The sequence below is a fragment of the Pangasianodon hypophthalmus genome, chromosome 14 (assembly GCF_027358585.1).
Source record: "Pangasianodon hypophthalmus isolate fPanHyp1 chromosome 14, fPanHyp1.pri, whole genome shotgun sequence".
NCBI lineage: Eukaryota > Metazoa > Chordata > Actinopteri > Siluriformes > Pangasiidae > Pangasianodon > Pangasianodon hypophthalmus.
Window position 1 is genome coordinate 19,441,301 of NC_069723.1, and position 24,196 is coordinate 19,465,496.

The 24,196-nt window shown below is 35.9% G+C and overlaps 1 protein-coding gene across 2 annotated transcripts; it reads right to left on the reverse strand.

Annotated features, from left to right (window-relative positions):
• Window positions 1–681: 681 nt before the first annotated feature.
• On the reverse strand, window positions 682–22,954 carry si:dkey-262k9.2 (uncharacterized). 2 transcript variants are annotated; one of them, XM_034310521.2, is made up of 8 exons: window positions 22,812–22,954; window positions 9,942–9,993; window positions 8,393–8,437; window positions 8,113–8,142; window positions 7,176–7,232; window positions 6,981–7,049; window positions 5,127–5,169; window positions 682–1,706 (listed from the first exon to the last, which is right to left on the reverse strand). In XM_034310521.2, exons 2-8 carry the CDS (start codon window positions 9,985–9,987, stop codon window positions 1,664–1,666), a joined length of 333 nt encoding a protein of 110 aa, XP_034166412.1. In that variant the 5' UTR covers window positions 9,988–9,993; window positions 22,812–22,954; the 3' UTR covers window positions 682–1,663. The 2 variants fall into 2 exon arrangements, with proteins under 2 accessions (XP_034166412.1, XP_034166413.1); XM_034310522.2 differs by lacking the exon at window positions 22,812–22,954 and adding an exon at window positions 19,123–19,423.
• Between the last annotated feature and the right edge of the window lie 1,242 nt (window positions 22,955–24,196).

A 24,196-nucleotide genomic window follows, 5' to 3' on the forward strand; every position in this document is an offset into this window, starting at 1 on the left:
AGATGTGCCTGAAGGCGGGATGAGTTCAAATAATTCTGTAATGAAAGTTTTTTTTTTTTTTTTTTTTAAATATCATGATTTACGGTTAATATTCATGTTATTTTGAACATATGCCTTGTTTTGATTTTTTTAGGCTTTATTTAAACCCTACATTCTATTCAACACATTTTTTCTTATTGTATCCATAAGTGCTGTAATAAATTGCCTCATTACAAGCCAGTAATGAATGTTATAAAATGGCTAAGTTCATGTTCGTTTCTCTTCTTTTAAGAAAGCAGTTTCAGACAGGACAAAGAACAGGCACTCTAAAGAAATGTGTAAAATCAATACTCGATGCAAAGCAGATAGAAAAAAAAAAACTTAACGGAAAAATGGATTTTAGCCAAGGCTTTGTACTAAAAAAAACATAAGAAGAATAGCAATAATCACTACAACTTTTCCTAGAAAGACGAATTTGTGTGTTTTCAAATCCAATTAAATTAAAGATTGCTACATTTGTTTGAAATGTTTTTGTTGTCTAAAATGGCATCAGTGCAAGAACTCGTTCAGTGAGCGACTTTACAGGATTGTTATACTGTAGTCTACATTGATTAACTTTTAGACAAGTGCTGCTCAACACACACACACACACACACACACACACACACACACACTTAACTATCAAGCTCAAACACCTAGAGGCCTATGCAATTAGAGCACCACTTTATTTGAAAGAAAAACCTGAAGCGAGAAAATCGAGTAGAAGCAAGAATGAATGCGCAAAACCTGTGTAGGTGTGTTTCACACCTCCTTTTCATCCCCACGCAGGCAATTTGGCTTAGTCACTTTAACACATATGTAAATGCTATTCCTGTAAGAGTTTCCCTGCCACAATAGTGACCTGGATGGAAATAGTGTGAACTTGGCCTCACCAAATCTTGGGATTTCAGAGGGCCAGCCACTTAAACTTGAGGTGATTAGCACTCCAGTGAAGTTAGAGCAAAAATAAAAGAGACACAACTAGTTCTTGTATGAAATTAAAATGCCATGGGTCTATCCATAGTTTCTCAGTCACCATCTGGTTACATTTTTACTAAAGCCAGGCCAGCCCTACACATGAAACAAAGTTTCTGTTTTTTTCCATCACCCTTGAATGCCTGAGATTCTACATGATGGCAGTTGGAAAGTATGCAGAAAACTGCCTTGCCATAAATGGAAAAATTTGCAGGAAGTTTATCTGATTGCTCTGACTAACCACAGGTGTTTAAAGTGCATCTGATTTGGACCAGATAAAGAATCACGAGGGGTGCACTGCAGCAAATAGCACATAAGAGACGTTTGTGGGTTTTAAACAAACAAAAAAAAACACTCCTTGTCCCTATTAGAAACAAATGGTATCAATGGTGCAGAAATCATTCTTTGGTCCATGGCATTACAACAAAAGAATGCATTCATTTAAGATCAATTCATCTGAAAACAAGTAAAATGTGATGACAGTAAGAAAAAAAAAAGGCCTGCTTTGGGATAATGGCAGGCCGAGTAATGAAGGGGTTTTTCAGCAGGCATTAGTGGGCAAGTGGGACAGAGGAGATGGCTAGAGATGACAGTGTGTTTTTTATGGAGCTCTTTTTGTGTCAACGTGTCCCTGATGAGATCCCAGAAGCAAAAGTGAAGAACTGCAAGTTTAGACACCTTTCTGGCCCTGCTCCACTGGTACACTGTACACACTAAAGGGAGACAGAGAAAGAAAACAGTTTCTGTCAGACACCTGAGCCTGAAACAAATCCTGAACACCTAACATTGTGTCATGGAGATCTTCATCAAAGTGAGTCTGGCTTAGATACCCCAACAGATACACAGCATTTCCAGTAACCTTGGTAGAAACAGTGCCCATTTGGGCACTTCATAACATCTGACTTGGTATTTTGGTGGGTTTTTTTGTGCTAAAGAGCACCAGCCACTGGGAGCTCAGGTGATTAAGCACTCCAATGAAGAGAGAAAAAAAAATAAAGCTACAACTGGTACTTCAACAAAACCAAAATATTCTTGGCCTGTCCATAGTCCCTTCCTCACCATCCAGTTCTTTCAATTCTCATTAACCCCAGCTCAGCCATGAGCATGAAACAATAAGGAATAAAATTAATAAATTGTAGGAAAAAAAAGTTCTAGGAAAATAATCAATGATGGTGTGGCTTGATGTGAAGCAGAGTTACTGCTACCACTTTCAAGTTGAATATTATCCAATATCAACTTGACCTGAACAATTTGGCAACAATTACAATGTTTTAATTTATTATGGGATGACACGTTGTTATTTTTTATCCATTTATAGTTACAATAAATGTTGTGAAACATCCATGAGACTAGTTATTTTTTTCTATCTTAAAAGACACTTTTTTATGTTTTTTTGAAATGTCTTTTACCTGTACTTAACATACATAATAGTAAATCCCTGCCATCTGTGTGTGTTAGCTCAGAAAAAAAAAAAAAAAACACTCTGCACAGACACATTAACATATATATACCCTTTGACCACATTGTGTGAATTAGCTTGCACTAGTATTATGTGGCTTGGGTTACACATAGAGCATTATTAATGCTGGTGGCTCCATTTTTGACATTTGAATAGAGAAACGTATTTAACCAATGCTCCTAAAATATGAGACTGAATAGTCCTTTTTGTGAAGCCGGTGGCAGATTCAGGCTGTTCAAACAACCCCAGTACACCATGTTTTCCCTCACACCATGTGCTTATTTTACCCCTGACCAATTCCACCTCAGCAGGTGTAGGTCATGTGTTCATTTGGTGGTACATTGTGTCCTCATCTTGTCCATAGTACATGTAAAGCATTTTACGGTTATGTACTTATTTTCTGCTTTAATTTGTCTTTTCTAGTGTCTCTATTAGCTTAGTGTGCTTGGAAACATGGCCATGTCCTGGCAGGCTCAGTGTTGATCCACAGAGCCTCGGGTTGCTGTGAGATTAAGCCACTTTTCAGCCTCCTTATCTCTCAACAACGTGAGAGAAAAAAAGCCCAAGCTCAGCAAACGATATTCCCTAGAGGTAATCTATAATCCTGCAAAAGAATTTAGCCTCGATAAAAGAGCAAAGTGAGAAGAAAAAACAACAAAGAAATATAAAGCTAAAGAATGACAGCTTTATAATTAAAATGTGTGTATATATAAAGCTAGGAAATTTGCTGAGGTCATATAGCACAGCTAACAGCTGACAAAGTGAAACTGATTATTGTGCAATACAGGAGCTTGTGGCAAAGACATTCAGCCAGACAACGACATAATGCCAATATAAGACGTATCTAAAAAGTAAGAAGTTTCACAATCAACTAAAACCTAAAAAAGTTCTAAAAGTAAGAATAACTATGAATTATGCAATGTTTAATCCAAATTTGCTATATGAATGTGGGGGAATAAAGTGACTGCAGGTTAGCATTTACTTGTTTGTACCTAAATGTAGTCAATGGTTAGGGGTGAGGTAAGTATTCACAGCTTTTCTTTGACTTTATTTGTATGAGATCAAACTAAATCCAACCACCTTGCTCTTACTCATTCAAATTTTGTACTTCAGCTACTACGGCTAATGTTACTAATAAATAAGGACGACAGTGTGATTTAGACATATGTATATGTGCTAGGGCTAAATCGTGATATCTAACATGGCTACTAGTTTTAATATTACAATGTAATATTTACCATAATGCCTGGAAAAAGAAAGTATAGAAAATGCAGACTGATAACTCAGAATGTTTTTTTTTCTTGTTGGTGTTAATTGTTATATAGTGTAGCATAAAAGTAAGAGACAATTTTATGCTAAAGGAAATGTACAAAAGAAACGCAGTTTTCTCAATTTATTAATACGCACTTCATCTCCATTAGCCTATAAAATAGCACTTGATGCACTATTTTACTTCATGCACTATTTTATTGCATTATCTGTTGTTGCAGACAGGCAGAGAACATGTCATGAAAAGATTTATCATTTATTTATTTATTTTTTTTTTTTTGTGTGAGAAGCAAGTCATGGAACAGGTCATTAAATTTTAGTTAGTTAGTTAGTTAGTTTTTGTTTTGTGTACCAACATAGTAAACTGGATAAACTGGATGCAAAAGTGAATATCTTGCGGTGAGTGTGTGATGATTTAGATCTGCAGTTTGCACATTTATAAGTTATAGTTATAAGTAAAGGAGCAAATTTCAGATACCAAACATGTCTTGGTTGATGGACTACAAGGGCATTAAGAGGAACATTGCTCATATTGAATGTCTGACTAAATGATCATTTTACTGCCGCACTCACAGAATAAATCTAAATAACAAACTGAACGCATTTCTTCCACCCTCATTTCATATTTTTCCGCAGCACTGTTCTTCTTTCAGTCCCAGGCTAACTGGTTCGGGCAGTCCCAACTCTTTACCTATCTGTCAGATATGATTTACACGGCTGATTTTCAGCTCAGTGTGTCCCGCTGTTTTCTTTGTACATTTTAGCATGTTGCACAGGGAGGCACGTTCTCGCAGCCCTGCAGGTCTTGTCCTGTTCCTGTTCGTCCGCTCCTGCCCTGTTCTCACAAAACCGGGCCAGCGATGTGTCACCTTATACGTGTGCTAGTGCACTCTGACGCTCAGGGGCACAGCTCAATGAGACAGTGTTTCAGGTGAGAACAATAAAAAGGGTTTAGCGCTAAAATGTGCCAACTTCACAAACGGGTGTCTTATTTTACAGTGAAATGTTGCCAAATGCTTATTGTTTATAATAAGGGCAGGGATGACGTTTGGTAATTAACACAAAAACAGAGAATGGTCTTTTAGCAGAGCTTTCTTGTTCAGTTCAGCTGACTGGCAATACATCATACACACGTTTAATGTTGATAGACTTTGAACTGAGCCCTAAACACATTTACTATAGATGTTGTTCCATGTCAGGAGCTCCTGCTATGCCTTTGCAATAATAAATGCATGTATGGGCTTCGGGTTATCAGGCAGATCTACTTTTTTTAGCATAGCTGACACTATAGCTTGTCTAGCACAGTGCATGCTAATCATCCTCTACCCTTCATCAGTGACAGGATTTGTCCACAGTACCTTCAGTGGACTGTATGTATATGTATGTATAAATAAGTGGTTCTCACCCTTGTTCCCGTCTCTTCAAATGACGTCTGAAGAGAACTACGGCTGTGGGTGGAAAAGAATAGCAATTAAACTTCTCCACAAGGTCATGATTGCACATTTAAGAAGTAATCTGTCAGATGCATGGTTTTCTGTCAGCAATCTTCTGTTGAGACACTGGAATTATAAAGTTTTGATACAAATTCTTTGCCAAGAATGAGTTAAAGTTATAAACAAATATATGTGAATATTGTTTTGAAGCTTGTGTACATTTTGGGAAGTAGAACCAATTAAATTCTTTCGAAATTATTTAGACCAACATTAATAACTGCATAAGAGTAAAAAAAAAAAAAAAAAAAAAAAAAAAGAGAAAAGAAAAACATATCTCTCAGATTAATTATGAACTCGAGTGATGTAGCTGAGGTTGAGGAACTGTCAAAGCCAGAATTCACACAACATTGCTGACACTGCTGATATTTGTACCATTGAGTTTTTTTGTTTTGTTTCGTTTTGTTTTAGTGTTTTTCAGCGTGTCTGGGGGCATAATGGTAGGGTTCATATTTTATTTAAAAAAAAAGAAGTTTATGCCACTGCCACTTCAGGTTTCAAATACAGATACACATACAGATATTTGGAGCACTAAACAAATAGATAGTGGCATTGTGTTATATATAAAAGTATGGTTTCAAACATTCTGTATCTTACATCCTGCCAGTAACATCATTCCCTAAAGTAGGCTGTAAACTGCTGTAGTAAATTGCTGTAGTCCACTACTAAGTATGCCATTATTTGAATATCATCATTTATTCTTTATAAAAAATTAACATAAAACAACATGTAAAGTCAAGTGATATTTTCATTTAAAAATATTTCAAATACAGCCTGGGAAACCAATCAAGTGGTCAAATTTTGCAAAATTTGTCATTTACTATATATATATATATATATATATATATATATATATATATATATATATATATATATATATATATATATATATATATAAATATATACTATATCTACTATATATAGTTCTAAAAACTACAGAATTCTAGCACTTTAAATACTGATTACCCCAAAAACATGAAGAAAAAAGTGCATTTAGAGATTCTCTTCCTGTTTGTAATGACAACTGATATAAACATACAAGAACATCTATAAAAGCTTTATCCAAAAGGCATCAGTTGTCTTAATGGTTTCTGTCATGACATAGCTATATAATTTCTCTGGTGCTTAAAGTGATTTCAACTGCAATGTTTATATGATTTTAATAATATCCCACAGTAATGCTATGACACCATAATGCTTGCATAATTGTTGATATTTTCTCTAGCCATAAAACAGAGTGGGTGTTAAGTTGATGTCATATCAGCAGTTATATATTTATTGAGCTACACAGTCAGTTATCATGATGTTCTAATGTAAATCAACCCGGAAAGTGTTAGAACACAACCTTATGTCAACAAAAATCTATGTCAACTGACATGGGTGCTATGTTGTCTTGACATCAAAATTGACAAAAGCAGCCCTCAGGATAGCAGATGCCTACTGGATTTTTTAAATAAATATTTTTGTAGGTGTATGTGCATTGCCATAAAGGACTTATGCAAAAGTAATCCTATTTTGAACTAATCTTTTTAAAGAAATATAATGTGTCAAAATCTATGACATCCTTTTTCATTATTGATGAAATGAAAAAACAGAGTTCTTGATAGTTCACACTGACTTTCAGACCTATTCACATTGCTATTTTTAGCATTTACAGTACACTGGGTATACTGACCACAGGCCGACCACAAACACATTAGAAATAACTACATGTGCTCATTATCAATGATTGTCTGATCAATGATGATCTGGCTCTCTGTGCCTCTTACCTATTACAGCCACAATGGTCAGGGCGACCACACTCACTGCTGCTATGATAATGAATGTGATGTTTCCCTCTATAACACAAACAAGCACATATGAACATTAAAAGCATCTGATATCTACTACTAGAGTCAATAGACCATAGAAAAAAAAAAACCCAAAAAAAACAAACATAATATAGTCAGTCTTTTTTTTTTTACCTTCATTGTCTACGTCTTCTCGGTCATTTTTGACTGAAGCATGTTGTCCAAATTGTACTAATGAAGAGAAAATACAATCATACACACTCACAAACACATAAATGTTTAAAGAATTGTGAAATACACATCACTATCAGCACTTTACATGTCTATAGCTCCTAAAATATGTGATAACAGAAAAAAAGTCTCATATAGAAGATTCATATATTGTATTTCCATACCGTATGTGATTCTAGATCCTGTTGAGCGTTTATTTATCCTCCATTATTTATCTCAGACCCCCTAAGTGTTTCTGTTAATTAAATTTTGTGAATTTTGTAATCCCTGTTTAAACCAATCCAAGGCATCTAGCACAAATCTTTCCAGAGTCTCACTCTATCTCTGCTGGTGAATGTTTCTATGATATGTACAAGGATGTGTTTACGGCAAACTAAATGTCTACCTTCTTCATGAAGTTTTACTGAATTCAATAGCACTGTAGTATAAATGACTTTTAACCTACTGTACAAGCTAACATATTGTGCATGCATATTGTACATGCACACTCAAACGTGTATACAAAAACATGATCAATGTGTATAATGCCTTATGGATGCGTTATAGTGCTTTAAACACACTCATAGTTCATGGAATTTTTTTTTCAAGTGTTTTCTCAGGACTGAAATTCCCATTTCCTTATTCAGTTCATGCTAATTCTGCAAGTTTAGCCAGAGGTGAGCAGTTCTTGCTTTAACAGCTCAGTGATTCTATCCCAAGGCAATCATCGGGTTGATGAAGAGTGACAGCGCGTGTTAAGCAGAGAGACGGCAGCATTCAGAGAGCCGGGTTCATTGGGGAGCGGCTAACTGATTACTTTCAAGAATTAACATGATGGCTGACCTTACAGTAATGACCTGCCTTCATGCTTCATCTGTTGCTGGCACTAAAGAATGCTTACTTTCTTGTTCATCACCTTGTTCCTCATCATCTGTGGATGGAAAAAGAGTGAGAGAAGATGTGATTAGAAAAAAACAACGCTGGAAAGTTGCTGTTTAAGGCATGCATGTTTGTTTGAGGCATGCAGATGTTTCTATCCACGTAGCGTGGTGGTAGCATTAAATGATTAACTTTCTAACAAAAATTAACTCACTTTTTAATTTGTAAACAAATTTAGCTCATGCATGAAAAGACTAAGTCAACCAGTTTGTCAATCAAGAGGATTTTAAAAATGAACTTACCATCTTGGAATCCATCTCCTGAACCATCACTGTCTAACTTATCAGCTGTGGACATGAAGGAAGAAAAAGAATAAAGCAGACTTTTTGTTTAACATCTCAGTTCTTACCATCATTAAAAATGCAGGATTTATGAATATACATGAATATGCAAATTGGAAGCAACCCCATGTCCACCTGCTGTCCCAGCCCCATCCCTAATGGTGCATGTACATGCATATGGGAAAAACGTCCCATTATTTTGATTTAATAGCTTTCACGCATATTCACTTCATTTACTAGGTAAAATGGTGATTGTCATTTCTATCTAATATTAACATAAAAAAATATAGGACCTTATGTTAAACATTAACACATCTCTTCTTAATCTGTAACAAAACTGAAGCAGATTTTACAGTTTATCAGTTCTAATTCAGTATAACCTGAAATAAAAACTAAGCACCCCATTTTCAGGTAAGTTGCCTTACAAACAAAAGGTTTGGTTGAAACTGAGACCCTCAGAAACATCCAGAAATTCCGACTCCCAACAGAAGATGGTAATTACAGTAACTCACAAAGTATGTGAATGCAGGATTTCCCCACACTACTCTGGTTATGCTATACTATTAGCTAAGGAAAGAAGGCGCATTGGGGAAATGAGACCCTATATGTTGAACAGACTGACTCTGAGAATGACATGGAGACTTTTGTCCATCACCATCGAGCAACTGTAGATGTCTCAGAAAAGGATTCTGTTCTGTTATTATCTTGCATTTATTGACATTGCTAGCTACCACTGTACAATTGTACTGTACTCTATTTAAACTAGCTAGTTGGCTAGCTTACTGGTAGTAAACTAGCTTGTAGGATTTTAGTGTAAGGTTCTCTATTTGTATTGTCATATTCTCAGACTTAGCCAAACATATAAAGAAATATCGCATCAGTATTGCGGTTCTGTTCTTGTTACACAGCATATTAACACATTTGCATATTAGACTGTGATTTGGTAACGAACTTGTATATTAGACTGTGATTGTATATTAGGTTCAAACTGCTGAACCAAACTGAGCTTATATGTAACATTGCTATATGTAACATTGCATACCTTAATTCATTTTTAAAGGTCCACTTTATCCACATTTCCATGTGAATTATAGATTTGATACCCTTTAAACCTCCAGGATCAACTTCATCACCAGGTCCAGACTTAAACTCTTTACTCTCATAACTGCACACCTTTCCAATTAGTTGCACTGTAGTTACTAAATAACTCATAGTATGTTTTGAATAATATGCTTAATAAGATGATATGATAAGATGATAATAATTTGCTTTAAGATGAATAATTGGACAACATTCTGGGATGTTAAAGGGTTAAAATTACAGAAGAATATTTTTGAGTGTAGGGCGGTCTAGGACTGCCACATGTCTAATGCTGGGCCCTTAAGCAAACTGCCTCATGGGTGCTATGTTAAATCTAAGTGCATACTTAAAAAAAAATGTAATTCCCGTGTAGTTATACACTAATTTATTAGAACATCACAGCATTTTAGTAGAGGCAGACTGAACCTACCCTTGACCGTGAGAAGCAAAGCCAGAAGGAGTAACCGCAACATCATCCTTATCTGCAAAGAAAAATACAAATTTCAGGTTTCACATTAAATCTTGACAATCTGGAACATGTCATAATGTCTTTTTTTTTTTTTGTATACAAAGTGATTTCTGGTTCATAAGCAAATAGCAGCTCTGAGTTGATAAACAAGACTTGCTCTGTATGAGATCACTTCAATTCCCAGTCAGTGAGACCTTTTGGAAGCAGATTCCATGGGAAACTTAGGAGACGTGACGTTCACTGGCATGGTGCATGCTGGCTCTGTGTGACACGCGGATCTGTGATTCTCGCAACCCTCAGCAAGGATTGGGAATGTGTGTGAATGTGTGTGTTGTCTGTTTTTGGCCAATCAGGCATGTAGATGTATATGGAGGTGACGTGAACCCACATTTCCAGGCCAATGGAAAGATGTGGTGTGGCATAAAACAGCATGAGCTCTGAATATTTTGAACCCTCTACTGTTTATATCAGGGTGTTAACATGACTTAAACCACATCTTAAAAAAAAAAAAAAAAAAATCATTCATCACCCGCAGGCATGCTCAAGTGCACATAAACACTAGCCGATCCGATTTGCATAAGAGATAAGGTTAGTGATATTGAACCGTGACAGCCCACTGTTTTTTTGTTTGTTTTTTACTCCTACTCAGAAAGTCAGTCGACAAGTTTTGACTACATGAAAAAGGCTAATTATTATAAGCTGTTAAATATAAGCTCCTATGTGGAATCTTACCAAAACAAAACAGGGCTTTTAGAAATCTTGATCTGTGATTCATATGGAACCAAATGATTCCGTTAGTGATTCATTAACGAGAGCTTGATGACTAAAACTGTCACTATTGTGAAGACAAACAGCCCATTTTTCAAAAAGTGTTTATGACATTAAACTCGTGACAGTTTCACTTACCTGAATAACACCCCCCCACACACACAAACAACACCCCCACACATGCACACCTCTCACAGTTCTACTTCCTTGTGCCACCTGGTCTTCCTAATATACCACACAGATGTGTATGAGGCTCATAGCTGCCCAGAATGAGCTTCCATTTCCTGGGTGCTATTACAATTGGCTTGGCTCCTTTCAGTCTCTCTCTCGCTCTCTCTCTCACTCTTTCGTTCTGCTAAAACATATGGCTGGAAATTACCTCTTCCTCAATCTTACCATGGAAATGTTCAAAAATACGGCAGAGGCACACCATCAGATTGCTACTTATTTTAGAATGGTCCTTCCTTCCCCGTGCTCACCCGCACAGTTCCCAAATTTTAACTACTTCCTTCGCTCTGGTTATTGTTCCTGATGCCCATTGTGTCGAACTCCGCTTCCTGGTGCTAACAGATAACAGTGGATTTCTGTGTCAGTTGGCTTTGTTAAGTAGCACAACACAACCCTACGGTATGTAAGGAAATGATGCCGGAGACATACTGCACCTGCCACATGCATGTGTTACTGCTGGTGTTACTGTAGCAGCCGGATGTACTGGAGTGAACTCGGGGCTTATGGGAAATGGCATGGGTGTGTGTATGTGTGCAAATAATAACTCATAATCACACTATCTGGGGTCACCCCAAAGAGGAGGAGTTCCCTTTTGAGTCTGGTTCCTCTCAAGGTTTCTTCCTTGCCACTGTCTTCTCTGGCTTGCTCATTAGGCACCTAAATCTAAATCCATATCTAGATTTCTGTAAAGCTGCTTTGTGACAATGTCCATTGTTAAAAGCGCTATATAAATAAAACTGAATTGAATCGTGGGAATTTGTGTGTACAAGTCTGTCTGTACAACAGGATGCTGATCTCACCACGAGTAACTCATTGTAGCATAACTATATAACACTGACATATTAAAGTAATTACGTTAATTTATTTCTCATCAGTAACTGTTTTATCCAAGTCAGGATCACAGTGGATCCAGAGCCTATTCCAGCAAACACTGGGTATTAGGCTGGCCTACAGCCTGGATGGGATGTTAGTCCATTGCAGGGCACCATGCACTCACACATTCCAATTCACCTACTGGCATGTTTTTGGGAAGCCGGAGGAAACTGGAGAATATATAGATATGGAGAGAAGATGTGAAATTCTACATAGACAGTAATTCAAGATCTAAATTTAACCAGTGTATTCCCGTCTGGTGTTCTGGGATGCCCACCATATCCAACAGAACCATGACCAGAATAATGTGCTTACTGAAGCTAATTAAATGATTGAATGAATGAATGAATGATTTATTTAGAAAACAGTAATATATGCCTTGCTATTTTTTGATGTTACTTACTAGCTAGCTAGCTAATCAAACCTACCATTATGTTACCTCTGAATTCACATCATATTTACATCAAGATCTATAACCACCTCATTTTTTTCCTCCACCCCAGCAAAGTAAATAGAGACATTGCCAAGGTTTTAATATAAACATGCATAACCATGTCAATGAAATACATGTAATCACAACAATAATAAAGAATCTGGCATTGCAGATGAAATACCTGGATATTAATAATTTCATATGGTCAGTTTTTTTAACTAAGAATAAAAAAAGAGATAGGGTAAAGATTGCATTTGTAGTATTTTTGATCAATTATACAAATAAATAAATAAATAAATAAATAAAGTGAATATAATCAGCATGTTTCTTATTTGCTTGTTACATGTTACAACATTAGGCGGTTTCATTCTCTATTTGTGTTATTTTTGTTATTTTTATCTGAGTATCTTCAACAGAGGCATAACATCTGATTGTGACATACTGTCTAGACAGAAACATTCTTCATCTAGGATTACTGTGGGAAAAAAAAAATCTGCGTCCTTCTCTGTTGTGTGTGGAGAAAATAAGGTGTGAGAAAGTAAGAGCTTACTTGTGGTCTAATTGAGAATTTGCATGCTTACTTCAGGTCATCACAGCGAGTGAGAGTTGCTCATTTACTGCACTAATCAGACAATGCAGAGCTCGCTTCAGAAAAAACACAACTCCTGATCACAGACTGCCGGGGCAAATTTTCCACTAGCAATAACCTCAGCAAGCCAAATACAATCTCTGTGCATCCAATTTAGTGTGTTGGACTGCTCTGGGTCAAATAATAAGCTGAACCAATTTGGGAATATTTATCAGCACAGGCCGATGCCTGTGATTACAGCGTCTCCTGAAGCCAGAACTACTGTATAAATTGGCTAATATCTTCTTGTAGATGTGAATTCTAATTGAATTAGCCTTATTCTTTGATTTCCACACTTGTTTGGCTTCAGTCCTAATACCCCCCCTTATTATTAACAAGTGCAGGTTTGTACAGCGGAGCTAGATGTCCCTTGAAGCTTGATAGTGAGTAACTAAAAACTAGAAAACATTAGCATGTCTCAGCAAGGAAGAACTGTTGAAAGTGCAATGCCTTTCTATTCTTCACCATTCATGCAGTGATACATCAGCATGAAAAATAGTGGCCTGAAATTAAATTAATGTTACACACTGGATGGAAAACTAAAAGCACTATTCTATATTCTAGCACTCTTCTACAGTACTCTATATCTGTATAGTGCTCCAAATATCCATATCTGCATTTGTATTTGTATTTAAACCCGAGCTGGGCATGGTTTAATTTAAACACCCACAACTTTGTCCAGGCAGTTACTACAGATGAATGAATGAACACTCTAAATGAATCACGCAACCCCTCAGCTTTGTTAGTCACATAAGCTTCATATCTAGACTGCTCACTAGAGCCTGCATGAAAATAAAAACCTCCCAATCATGGTACTTTGTGTTGTGTCCCAAAGGATCCCACTCCCAGTGCACACCTCCAGTTTAAATCAAATGCCCTGTGAACCTTTCTGGCAAGCTTTCTTTAAAAAAAGGCATTAAACACCTCCTATTTATATCTGTATTTTTATCTGTTTAGAACACAACATCTGTTCATTTCATGGCTGGAAAATTTAGCAGCCAAAATTGCAATGCATCATTCTTTCCATGTGTTTCCTCCTAGACTGAGCTTCTGCACTGCTGCTTGTTCATGTAAACACACACACACACACACACACATACACACGCTTATTCACATATACAAAGAAGTCTTGGGTCATGATGTAGCTGGAAATGATAAGCATCTATGGTAGAATCTTTAACATGCAGGCACAGAGGACTTACGAAAATAAACCTTAGTTATGTAACACTGCTATTCAAAAGATGCACTGATAGAAAGCCATTTAAAATTAAGAAAAACAAAATGGATACAGAGTGGACAAAGGGAGCACAGTGACAGAGCGGATAAGCTATGGATATGTTTATTCATTCAAGGTGTACTGATGAAGTGAAGAAGGAAATGAGTCCTGCCTGTCTGTGGACCATGTATGAGTCAGTTGTGAGTGTCCACAGCCCATGCAGAGATAGGACAATGTCCAAAAATGATAGCGTACTTCCATTACATGCTGCCCTCACACTGAACTCTTGCATTCAACCCATTCAGAATGTCTGATATTCAATGAGATTGCTTATTACTAGGGATTATAAGTACAGGTTTCAGGTCTTTGTTGCCTGTTTTTTGTTGCTATTGCTGGAAATGGTGGTCATTCAGTGAACCAGCAAAACTCTTTAAACTCTGCACCATGTGTCCACAATTTTATAATCATTTGCAGTGATGGCTGATCACAGTATTGAATGGAAAGTCTGAAAAAGTTCTACCACCTATCAGTAACCAGGTCATATTAATATGAAACCATTATGGCTGAGAATTATATAATGGGCTTTCAGTTTAGGCATAAAACTATTACATATACACTCCGGAATACACTCCCTGAAAGAAAGAAAGGCAATACTATTCGTGATTGATATTTTTAAATCAAGTGTTTCAAGTCTGTAATCATCCTGTGTCTTTTCCGAATAGCAAGCATGATAAACAGAAAAGCTGTGCTTAGAGGTCCATTAGCCAGCTCTTTTGTTCAAACCCCACAAAACGTATGCTTCTGTCAATATTTACTTCTAGTTCCTCCGCCAGTGGCATTTAGAAAAATCAGTGTTTGGGTAAGTAATCCAACATGTTCATGTTTTTTACACCCAATATTATAATTCAATCATTGCTCATGACGTGTTATAGATGTGTCATTGAAGCAGGATTAAATAAATCAGCTCTAATCTCCAAAAAATCTAGGAGGTCCTAGACCCTGATTGACAAGTGTGTTTACTTGACATGACTTCTAATGATAATGTGACTATACTGTCTGGGCTAGAAAGTAATCAGTCTCAACTTTGTGTGTTTTTACTTAAAATTGTTGGTTGTGCTATTGTTCCTGGTTCCACAAAAGTTAATTAAAAAAAAAAAAATAAAAAAAACAAAACATGTTAACACTTTAAGTCATTTATTACCAGTGAGAAAGTGATGTGGATGATGTGGAAGAAGGTGGGAAAGTGATGTGGAAGAACATATCAAAATCATTCTCATGACTGGGTCAGTAAGCTGTCGCAAGGTCGCAGTGGACTTTAAAAGGAAACATAGCAAGCACAACACAACACTGTTGCCAAACTTAACAAATTAAAAAAAACTGGAAGTGCTGTGGACCAACCGAGAAGCTGACATCCACGAACATCCACTGACGAAGGCACAACCGACGTGGTGCTGGCATACATAGTCACCTATGTATGGAGACTTTTGTGACACCCTGTGTGTGTGTGTATATATATATATATATATATATATATATATATATATATATATATATATAAATCTCACTATAGACTACCAATTTGCATGGATACAACAACCAGTCATCTCTGTGCAAATAGTTTCTACTTCTTTCTACTTCAGGCTATTGAATCACCTTTGAGATATGAATCTTGTTTTTTTTTTTTTCCCAAAAGTAATTCTTACTGGGTCACGAACTTTCAAGTCATTACTTGTTCAGACCAGCAGCATTTGTGTGCTGGAACCAAACCGACTCTGATGAAGAAGAACTGGCTTGATTATGACAGAAACATGTAGAATGGTTCCAGATTAATCACAAGCTCCAGGAACCAACATTGGCAAGTTTTTGGTATAAAAGGGCCATTTGTACATAGTCACTAAATACCACATGACTGAACTTAGCCTTGACTGTGAACAAAAATCTGCACAACAAAGCAAAGTGGAGCATAAAACCAAAACTGAAAAAAAAGTTTAACACTAAGAATGTGTTTTATTCCTCTTATACCACAGCAATTTGCTAACCATTCCGATTTCTATTTATTAAAAAAATGACAGATCATACTTTTTATATCATATTCAGTTAAAAATTCAGCTTGTCATGTTATCGAGAAACCAGAAAGCACAATGTCCTCTGCCCTGACGACTTTCCTGTGGTGGATCATTACAAAGTGCTGACACTGGAGACTCATTCCACAAATGATAAATTGTCTTCTTATCTAAAGCTTCACCAGATCAATAATTATACATTTGCTTTGTTAAATAACAGCACATTAAAAATGTTTATTATTAGTCTTAGATTATGTAGAGTGCCACTTCAAGTCCCTGTGAAAGTCGTTACTATAGAAATGCTAACAAATTAAAACAAGGTGTATTTTAGTGCATTATATTAGACAGGTAAAGATGTTTGGGAGTTTTGGCTGGTATCTTTCTAGGCATTTTCTTTTTTGGGGATGTTTTCATGAAGTGGCAGTGAATTCAATTAGTGCTTTCAGGACAGTGAAGCAAAACAGGAACCATTATTTTGAACCATGAGAAAGTTCAGACAGTTCCTATAAGTTCAGAATGTTCAGACTCTAAATGCACTTACACCAACAGAATTACCACAGAATTCAACCACAGTTCATGTGACACATGTCAGAGAGGATATGAAAATGTACAGATAAGTGACATTTTCATATCACGTTGCCAAATTAAGGACTTCCTGCTTAAGAAAAAAATTGCTGACAGCAACTGACACTCAAATGAGACATCACATCACATAGCACAGGAGCAGTTCTAGAGAACTGAGAGTAAGAAGAAGGTGATAAAGCTATTGTTTTCAGCAGATGGGGAATTCAGCATCCACAGAATAAATAGCAAGCTTGAAACAACAACAAGACAATGTTAAAAGTTAAATATACGATTTTGGTTCTCAAGGAAGTGGAGTTAGCGTGTGAGAATAATGCAGAATAAAAGCATATGGTTTCCAGGGGCAGTGTGAACAAACGTGGTAACATATTTGCTGATCATTAAGCTTTTTGGTCAGTTGGGTTACACTAAAATGTGCACTGTGGCCTTTCGTGGGTGCAAGTGCAGATCTAACACTAAAAAAAGGAGAAATGAACTACTGGAATGATTAAAATGTTTATGCAATTTATCAATGCAGTCACACAACAAATTCATATGAAAGAGAGAGATTCATTCTCTTTTGGGAAAGACCAGATACAAATGAAGAGTAGTAGAAAATACAAAGATGACTAAAACTTTTAAGCAGCAGGTACAGGTATGAGGTATCAGCAATATAATGTCTTGTGAAGGAGAGGAAGTTCCGAACAGTGTTTAACACCTCATCCAGTCACTCACTGGTGAAGTGAAGCATCGCAAAGAGGAAATTCCCAAATGAAGCATGGGTCTCAGTATTTCTTATTGATTTTCTTTTTCATCATCATATTATTATAATAATTATTATAATGATGATGATTACTACAGCTTAATAACATTGGCAACCTGTTTTTCTACTTTAATATGATAATCACAAAAAACAAAAACTTCCAGATCAATATGATCATCAACAATCATAATCATTAATTATTATCAGAATCTAATGAATCTTTTGCGTATTGTTCTTTTATTATTTGTATTCATATTCTTTTTCTATAGTACTATAGAAATTATACTATGCTACAGTAACGTGATAGTATAGTAACACATTATTACATTATATCGTATTAGCAGCTAGTATCACAGGAACTTGTATGGTGGATGCTGCACATAATTTAAGACTAATAACAAAAAAAAATAATTTGAAAGAAAAATAATCATTGATGTGGTGAAGCTTTCTGTTAAGAGAACATTTATGGAAGAAGTCTCGGATGTCCACGCTTTGTAAATGTCAGTAAGTTTTCCACCATGAGAAAGTCTTCAGAACAGGAGTTTGCACTTTCCACTTTCTCAGTAACATTGTAAGATACCTGCCCGCATTAAAGCTTAACCAGCATGTTGTTTTAACAGCCCCTGATTGCCTGTATAGCATCTTTTCATTGTTTCAACTCAGGATCTTTGAACAAATACTTATTTATGTACAATGCACTTAAACAAGGGTTCCCAGAAGTGGTTCTTACACCATGAACTTTTTTCTGACTAAACTCAAGAGAAAGAAAAAAGGAAGGCTAGTTATGGAATGACTGTTTATAGCTACTATAACTTAAGTGATGACAGGAACTTGTTTTGTGGACATTCTGTAACATTAAATGTATATATACTATAATTACTATACTATATAATATACTATGATTAACTATTAATTAAAAAGATTTCATTCATTAATAGATTTAAAATTGGAATAATTGGCAAATTGCTGTGTTTAAGAGGAATAACACACTTGGAGCCATGCCATATAGGAAAATAATTCACTTCAGGATGGTATCTGGTGTGGATTATTTGCCTATAACACCCTGGCTCCAAGTGTGTTAGTCCTAAAATAATAATCTAAACTTTATGTTATGGCGAACACAGTTCTTCCTCAACTTCCACATTTGTATTTGCACCATTTCCATCTTAGTCACTTCTACTTTTTGCTTCTTTGATTATTAGCATTCCATGATCAATAAATGCTACTCTCTGGCACTTTGAACTAGTTATTTCAATTGTCTACATTCCAAAGCCTCCCGTAATGTGCTATGCAACTGTCTTGTATTTATGCCACAATAAAAGCACTCACACTCCTAACAGAGCAGTTCAGATAAGACACCTCCACACTCATTAGCACAAAGTATTGAGAAATAAACACAAATGCCTTGCCGTGACACTTTATGAATTATGATTCATAATAAGAAGCTCTTTAGGGAAATTATGACAATTTCTGAGCTTAAAAGTTTCAAAAAAACATGTGACATTTGCTAAGCATACAATCAGACATAGAGTTCACCCTCAAATCAATTGTTTTGTCAGAAAACAAGAGAAAACTGTTCAGAAACAGAAATAATGTAATAAAGACTTACGTTAGCCCCAGACTATGCACAGATTGGGAACAGGAAATACACACACTTTTGACTCTTTGAAAGCAGCAAGCGGGGGATTCACACACGTACGAAGAAGACACGCTCTTACGTAGTCATATTTATTCTGCAGATGCACACTTTTCTCTGGAAATCACCTAGTGCTATGGCCCAGATTTTTATAAACAGGGCTGCTGTAATGGTTTTTTAAAATAGAAAGTAAGCAGTCAAAAAGACTTTGACCAAAGTGCAGAGTTGGTACACTCACTCACTGATAACTGTTGGCACCCTTGTTTCTTTCCTCAAGAAAGATCCTCCCCCTAGCTGTGAATCTTAAAGGAACGGTTCATTGAAATTTAACAAATTTTATGAAAATAGGGCAGAACTAAGTGCCACTAAAAACACATTTTTTTTTTTCACTAAAACTAAAATCTGTATTTAAATATAAAAAAGTTAAAAAATATTTGGTTTGCAGCTAACATTTATGTTTGAATGATCAAGTCGTTAATTAGTTCACAAGTTTTTGTGGTTTGAGCTCAAAGTGTGAAACCATGCATTATGTTGTCTAATGCAATTGTTCTCTTTATTTGCCCTCTACATTAGCCTCATAATATCCAGTCCAAAACCAAAACTTGTGCTCCAGCATGTCCCTGCTCATTAACTACACCTGAGCTAATAGAAGACATTTATGGAAAGAGATTTATAATTTAGAGATTTTTTTCTCTGTCCTTTGCTTTTATAATATTAAGAAGGGTTGTTTATACTTTGCATATAACACCTATCTAATTATGCCACCAAATGTGGCAGAAATTTGTGTAAATGGAAATAGAATATAGTGATTGTATTCATTTTAACATTTAGCTTCAATGTTCACAAATTTAATTAGCTAAAATTAACTACATTATTAATACTTGCATTACTTAGTCTCATTTTATATGCTTTGTTATGAGAATATATTAAAGAAAAAATTTCATTAAGTAATTAAATATACGCAACTTTAGCCCATTATTTTTGTTGTCTGAAGTTTGCTTCTTTTAGTTTTGTGCTGGAACTAAAAGTATCCCCAGGAGAATCTTACACCTACAAGCTTAGCAACATGCTAACCTGCATATCTAAGCATATATATATGCATTATCACACACCTGCATCAAAATACCTTTTTTGGGGTCAGTAATACCATTTGTACAAAAATATTTTTATAAAATAGTACAATAAATCTGTATTAATAATTGAATATAGAAGTCTAATTGAAACTCTCAATTATCACATACAATTTCACTTTAAATACTACTACTTAAATCATACTACTGCCTAAATCAAACTGCTTCTGCTCTTTATTTAGCTAGTTTTGTAGACAACAGTGTCATAAACCACAGAATATACACTTTGGTTTGAGGTGAATGTGTGATGATTTAGACATGCACTTTGCACAGTGTTATATCAGTAGGTTATATCTCTTGTTTGCACTATTAGCTTCTCAGTGTCAGTGCAAAGCTAAAGAAGCAAACTCCCGACATCAAACATGTCATACAGGAAGCAGCAGCTAATAACCATAGATTTTGATGTGGCAGAATGACATTAGCAATGACATAACCTCAAACAGAATTAAGCTGAGATGCTATCACAGTTGACTTATGCTATAGGTTACAGTCTAGAGGGTTTTTTTTAGAGTAAGCCTGTGAGATGCAGTTGAAACTGCTGCAGCTCCTTATGAGTGGTTTTACCTTTGATACAGCAGGTGTGTTTCCTGTTGCTAGCAAGGTGCACACAGAAGATCTAGTATCATTTACCACTGTTTTCAGGTTTCAGCAAAATTTCTGGTACATGTCAATGAACAAATGAAGAAAAACAAACAAACAAACAAACAAACAAATAAATAAATAGTACAAAACCTGATCTGAAACTAGACTAAAACAATTGGATATTGGAAAAGGGAGACATTCTTTTTCTTAGCCTTTGCAGAGGAAACATGGTCACTGTGGTGCACCTACATTTCTTACGTATGCACATTATCCTCTCCATAATACTCCTTTGCCTCTCCCAATCTTTGCAATATATCTTACAGTAGAAATAGTTCTGTGCTTCATAAACACACATTGCACTTACACTTTGCCTTTGTTTGCAGAAATTTAGTAGATTTAATTCAAATTATTTGCTCTAAAACCTTGAAGTATTTTTTAACTAGCCCAATTTGGCATAAAAAACAGAAACCTGACAACCTTGTAATTAACTGTCAGGTCTGCAGTTACTTCTCAACTGTAAATATTTATAGACCGAGCATAGGACAGTGTGATTCCAGCCCAATGGGCCTCTATTTGCACTTGTTTCAGTTCGCATTTTTGACCCAGTTTGTTGACCATCTAGAAAGGTAAGCAAATCAATGGAAGAGCTTAAATCTTGTATCTTTTTTTTTTTAGCGCTAGTCACGCAAAAGAGGTCATTAGTATTTCAATGGAATTTAAATGGATTTATGAAAGAAGTTATGAAGATTAACATTTGTTGAACTGATATATAGTGGTGCCCCACCTGCCCCTATGAACAAGCTGCCACTGCTTAGAGACTTGATTACATTTAGGGTCATGCGAAACCCTCCTTTAACCGGATAGTCTGCTGTCTATATGATTTTAGGCAACACTGCACTTTGGCTACATTGGGACGACCTAGAAATTTGTACATATTGTATCTGAGAGAGGGCAATTTAATAATCTATTTTTATTTTCCATGAATAATGTTGCAAAAAAAAAAAAAAAGAAAGAAGGAAGGAAGGAAAAAAAAGCTACAGCTAAATAAACCAACACAAACCAAGTTGAAGGCAGACCCAGGAGAGAGTCCTGTTCCCTATGTCCTACTATACAGTCTTGGCATCTGGCTTAAGTCAGGCTTCTTAGTGAAGTACAACCCTGTGCTTGCTTTATTTATTGCTTTATGCAAGATTACAAGATCCTTTTAAGCCATTATTAATTTACCATTTTAGGGCAATGTTTTGTGACTTAATACACTACTTAGCTGGTTTTTTTTTCTCTCCTCTAATATGTCAAGAATGCTTTAGGGTAGTTTCCAGTTCACAGCATGTTTTATGGGTCAGGCTGCTTGCCTGACAGCCAAGTGCAGATGAACTCATACGAACTCATTTTCCTTAAACACTTCTAGAAATAACTCAGGCTTTTCACACTCCCTGCGGCTTCATCTGTTGCAACAGACTTCTGCTGTCACAGGAGTGGCAACCGCTTGTTATCTACCTGTCCTTGTTAAATCTTAACCCACATGTCCAGGATGTTGCTCTAATAGCCCTTGAGTCCCTGTATAACATCTTATCAATTTTTCAGCTCAAGATCTACCAACAGAAGAATTTATTTATGCACATGACACTTTGACAGGGATTCCCACATGCAGTTATAGTATACCATGCAGTTATATATACCATGTACTTTTAAGCAATCCATGTAGTTAGTACTTTCTGCAAATTCTATGCAATTTTAGACTACATTCTAGACTACAGTTTAGACTACATTCAATATTTCTATACAACCACCTACAAGCTATTTAAAATAGAACTCAACTTGAACTTAAAGTTTAATCTTTTTCTTTTTTCCTCAAAAAACATATTGCTCAAGTTGTTGTACATACTTAAGAGTTGAGTATTTTTTCACTTTTATTAAAATTTTCAAAATGTTGAAATAAAATCCACTCACCAGTGTATATTCACTTTCAGTAGTTTGGAGCTGTGTGTTACTACAGTATGTTTCTCTTTCTGGACTCCTTTGTGAAACTGGCAGTATGAAAACTTCCTGGCTGTCTTAATGCCTTGGCTGTTCAGACAGGATCCGCGAATGGGGAGGTGTGGACATCCCATTGGCTGACATGCCTCATGAAATTTAACACCTGCCCAAGTTTCACATGCATTATGGTGACTAGGATGTGTATTATAACATAATTTACTGCAACTGGCACACTGCCATTTTAAACATTGTTTGTGGTAGGTTTGTATATCTTTATTGTAACATTATGTAGGACTCCACCAAATGTAGGCTGTCTTTAACAATAAAACATGCTGAAACTGAGGTATAAGGACAAGGTAGCTGAGGATTAAGGTTAGGTAATTTAATTCTGTTCTTTTTGAAATGTCATGCCAATAAAGAACTCAGAAAGGAACTCAAAGCAGGTGCAAACTTGCAGAATAACGGGCTACTATAGTGTTGAATACACTGTCATCACTGCTTTTTGTTATCTTTATTACAATATCTGGATGTCTTCTAAGCAATAACTGGGATACAGCTCAAGAGTTTCAGTTAATGTTCACATCAAACATCAGAATGTGGAAAAAAGTGTGATCACTGTGACATTAACAGTGGCATGGTTGTTGGTGCCAGAAGAGCTGGTTTGAGTATTTCATAAACTTCTGATCTCCTGTCATTTTCACACACACAACAAGCTTTTGAGTTTACACAGAATGGTGTGAAAAACAAGCAAAAAAAAAACATCCTGTGTCCACACACAGGATGTTTTTTCTGTTTGTTTGTTTGTTTTTGTGCTGTTTAGCACTTGTAATTTAAAAATGAAACTTTTTAAAAATCATTTTCATCACTGAAGCTGAAAAATGATGTATTTAAGCATTCATAAAATGTGTTAACCATATCCCAGGCAACAATCTCATTTATTTACCAGGTCTGCATTCTGAAACACCTTGTTGATGAGAGAGATCAGAGGAGAATGACCAGACTGATCTGAGCTGACAGGAAGTCTGTAGTAACTCAAGTATGCACTCTTTACAACCATGGTGAGAAAAGATTCTCAGAATGCACAACACATCAAACCTTTAGGTAGATGGGCTTCGACAGCAGAAGACCACATCCGGTTCCACTGCTGTCAGCTAAGTACAAGAATCTGAGGCTATCATGGGCACAGACTCACCCAAACTGGACAGTTTGGAAAAAAAAAAATCACTTAATCTCAGATTCCTGTTGATTCTAAGTGTTGTAAAAACATGAACGTAGATTTTTGTGAAGAACACTTTATCTATGTTTAAACTGTATTTTACCTTTACTTTACATGTACATTTGTAAAAGTAATATCAGTG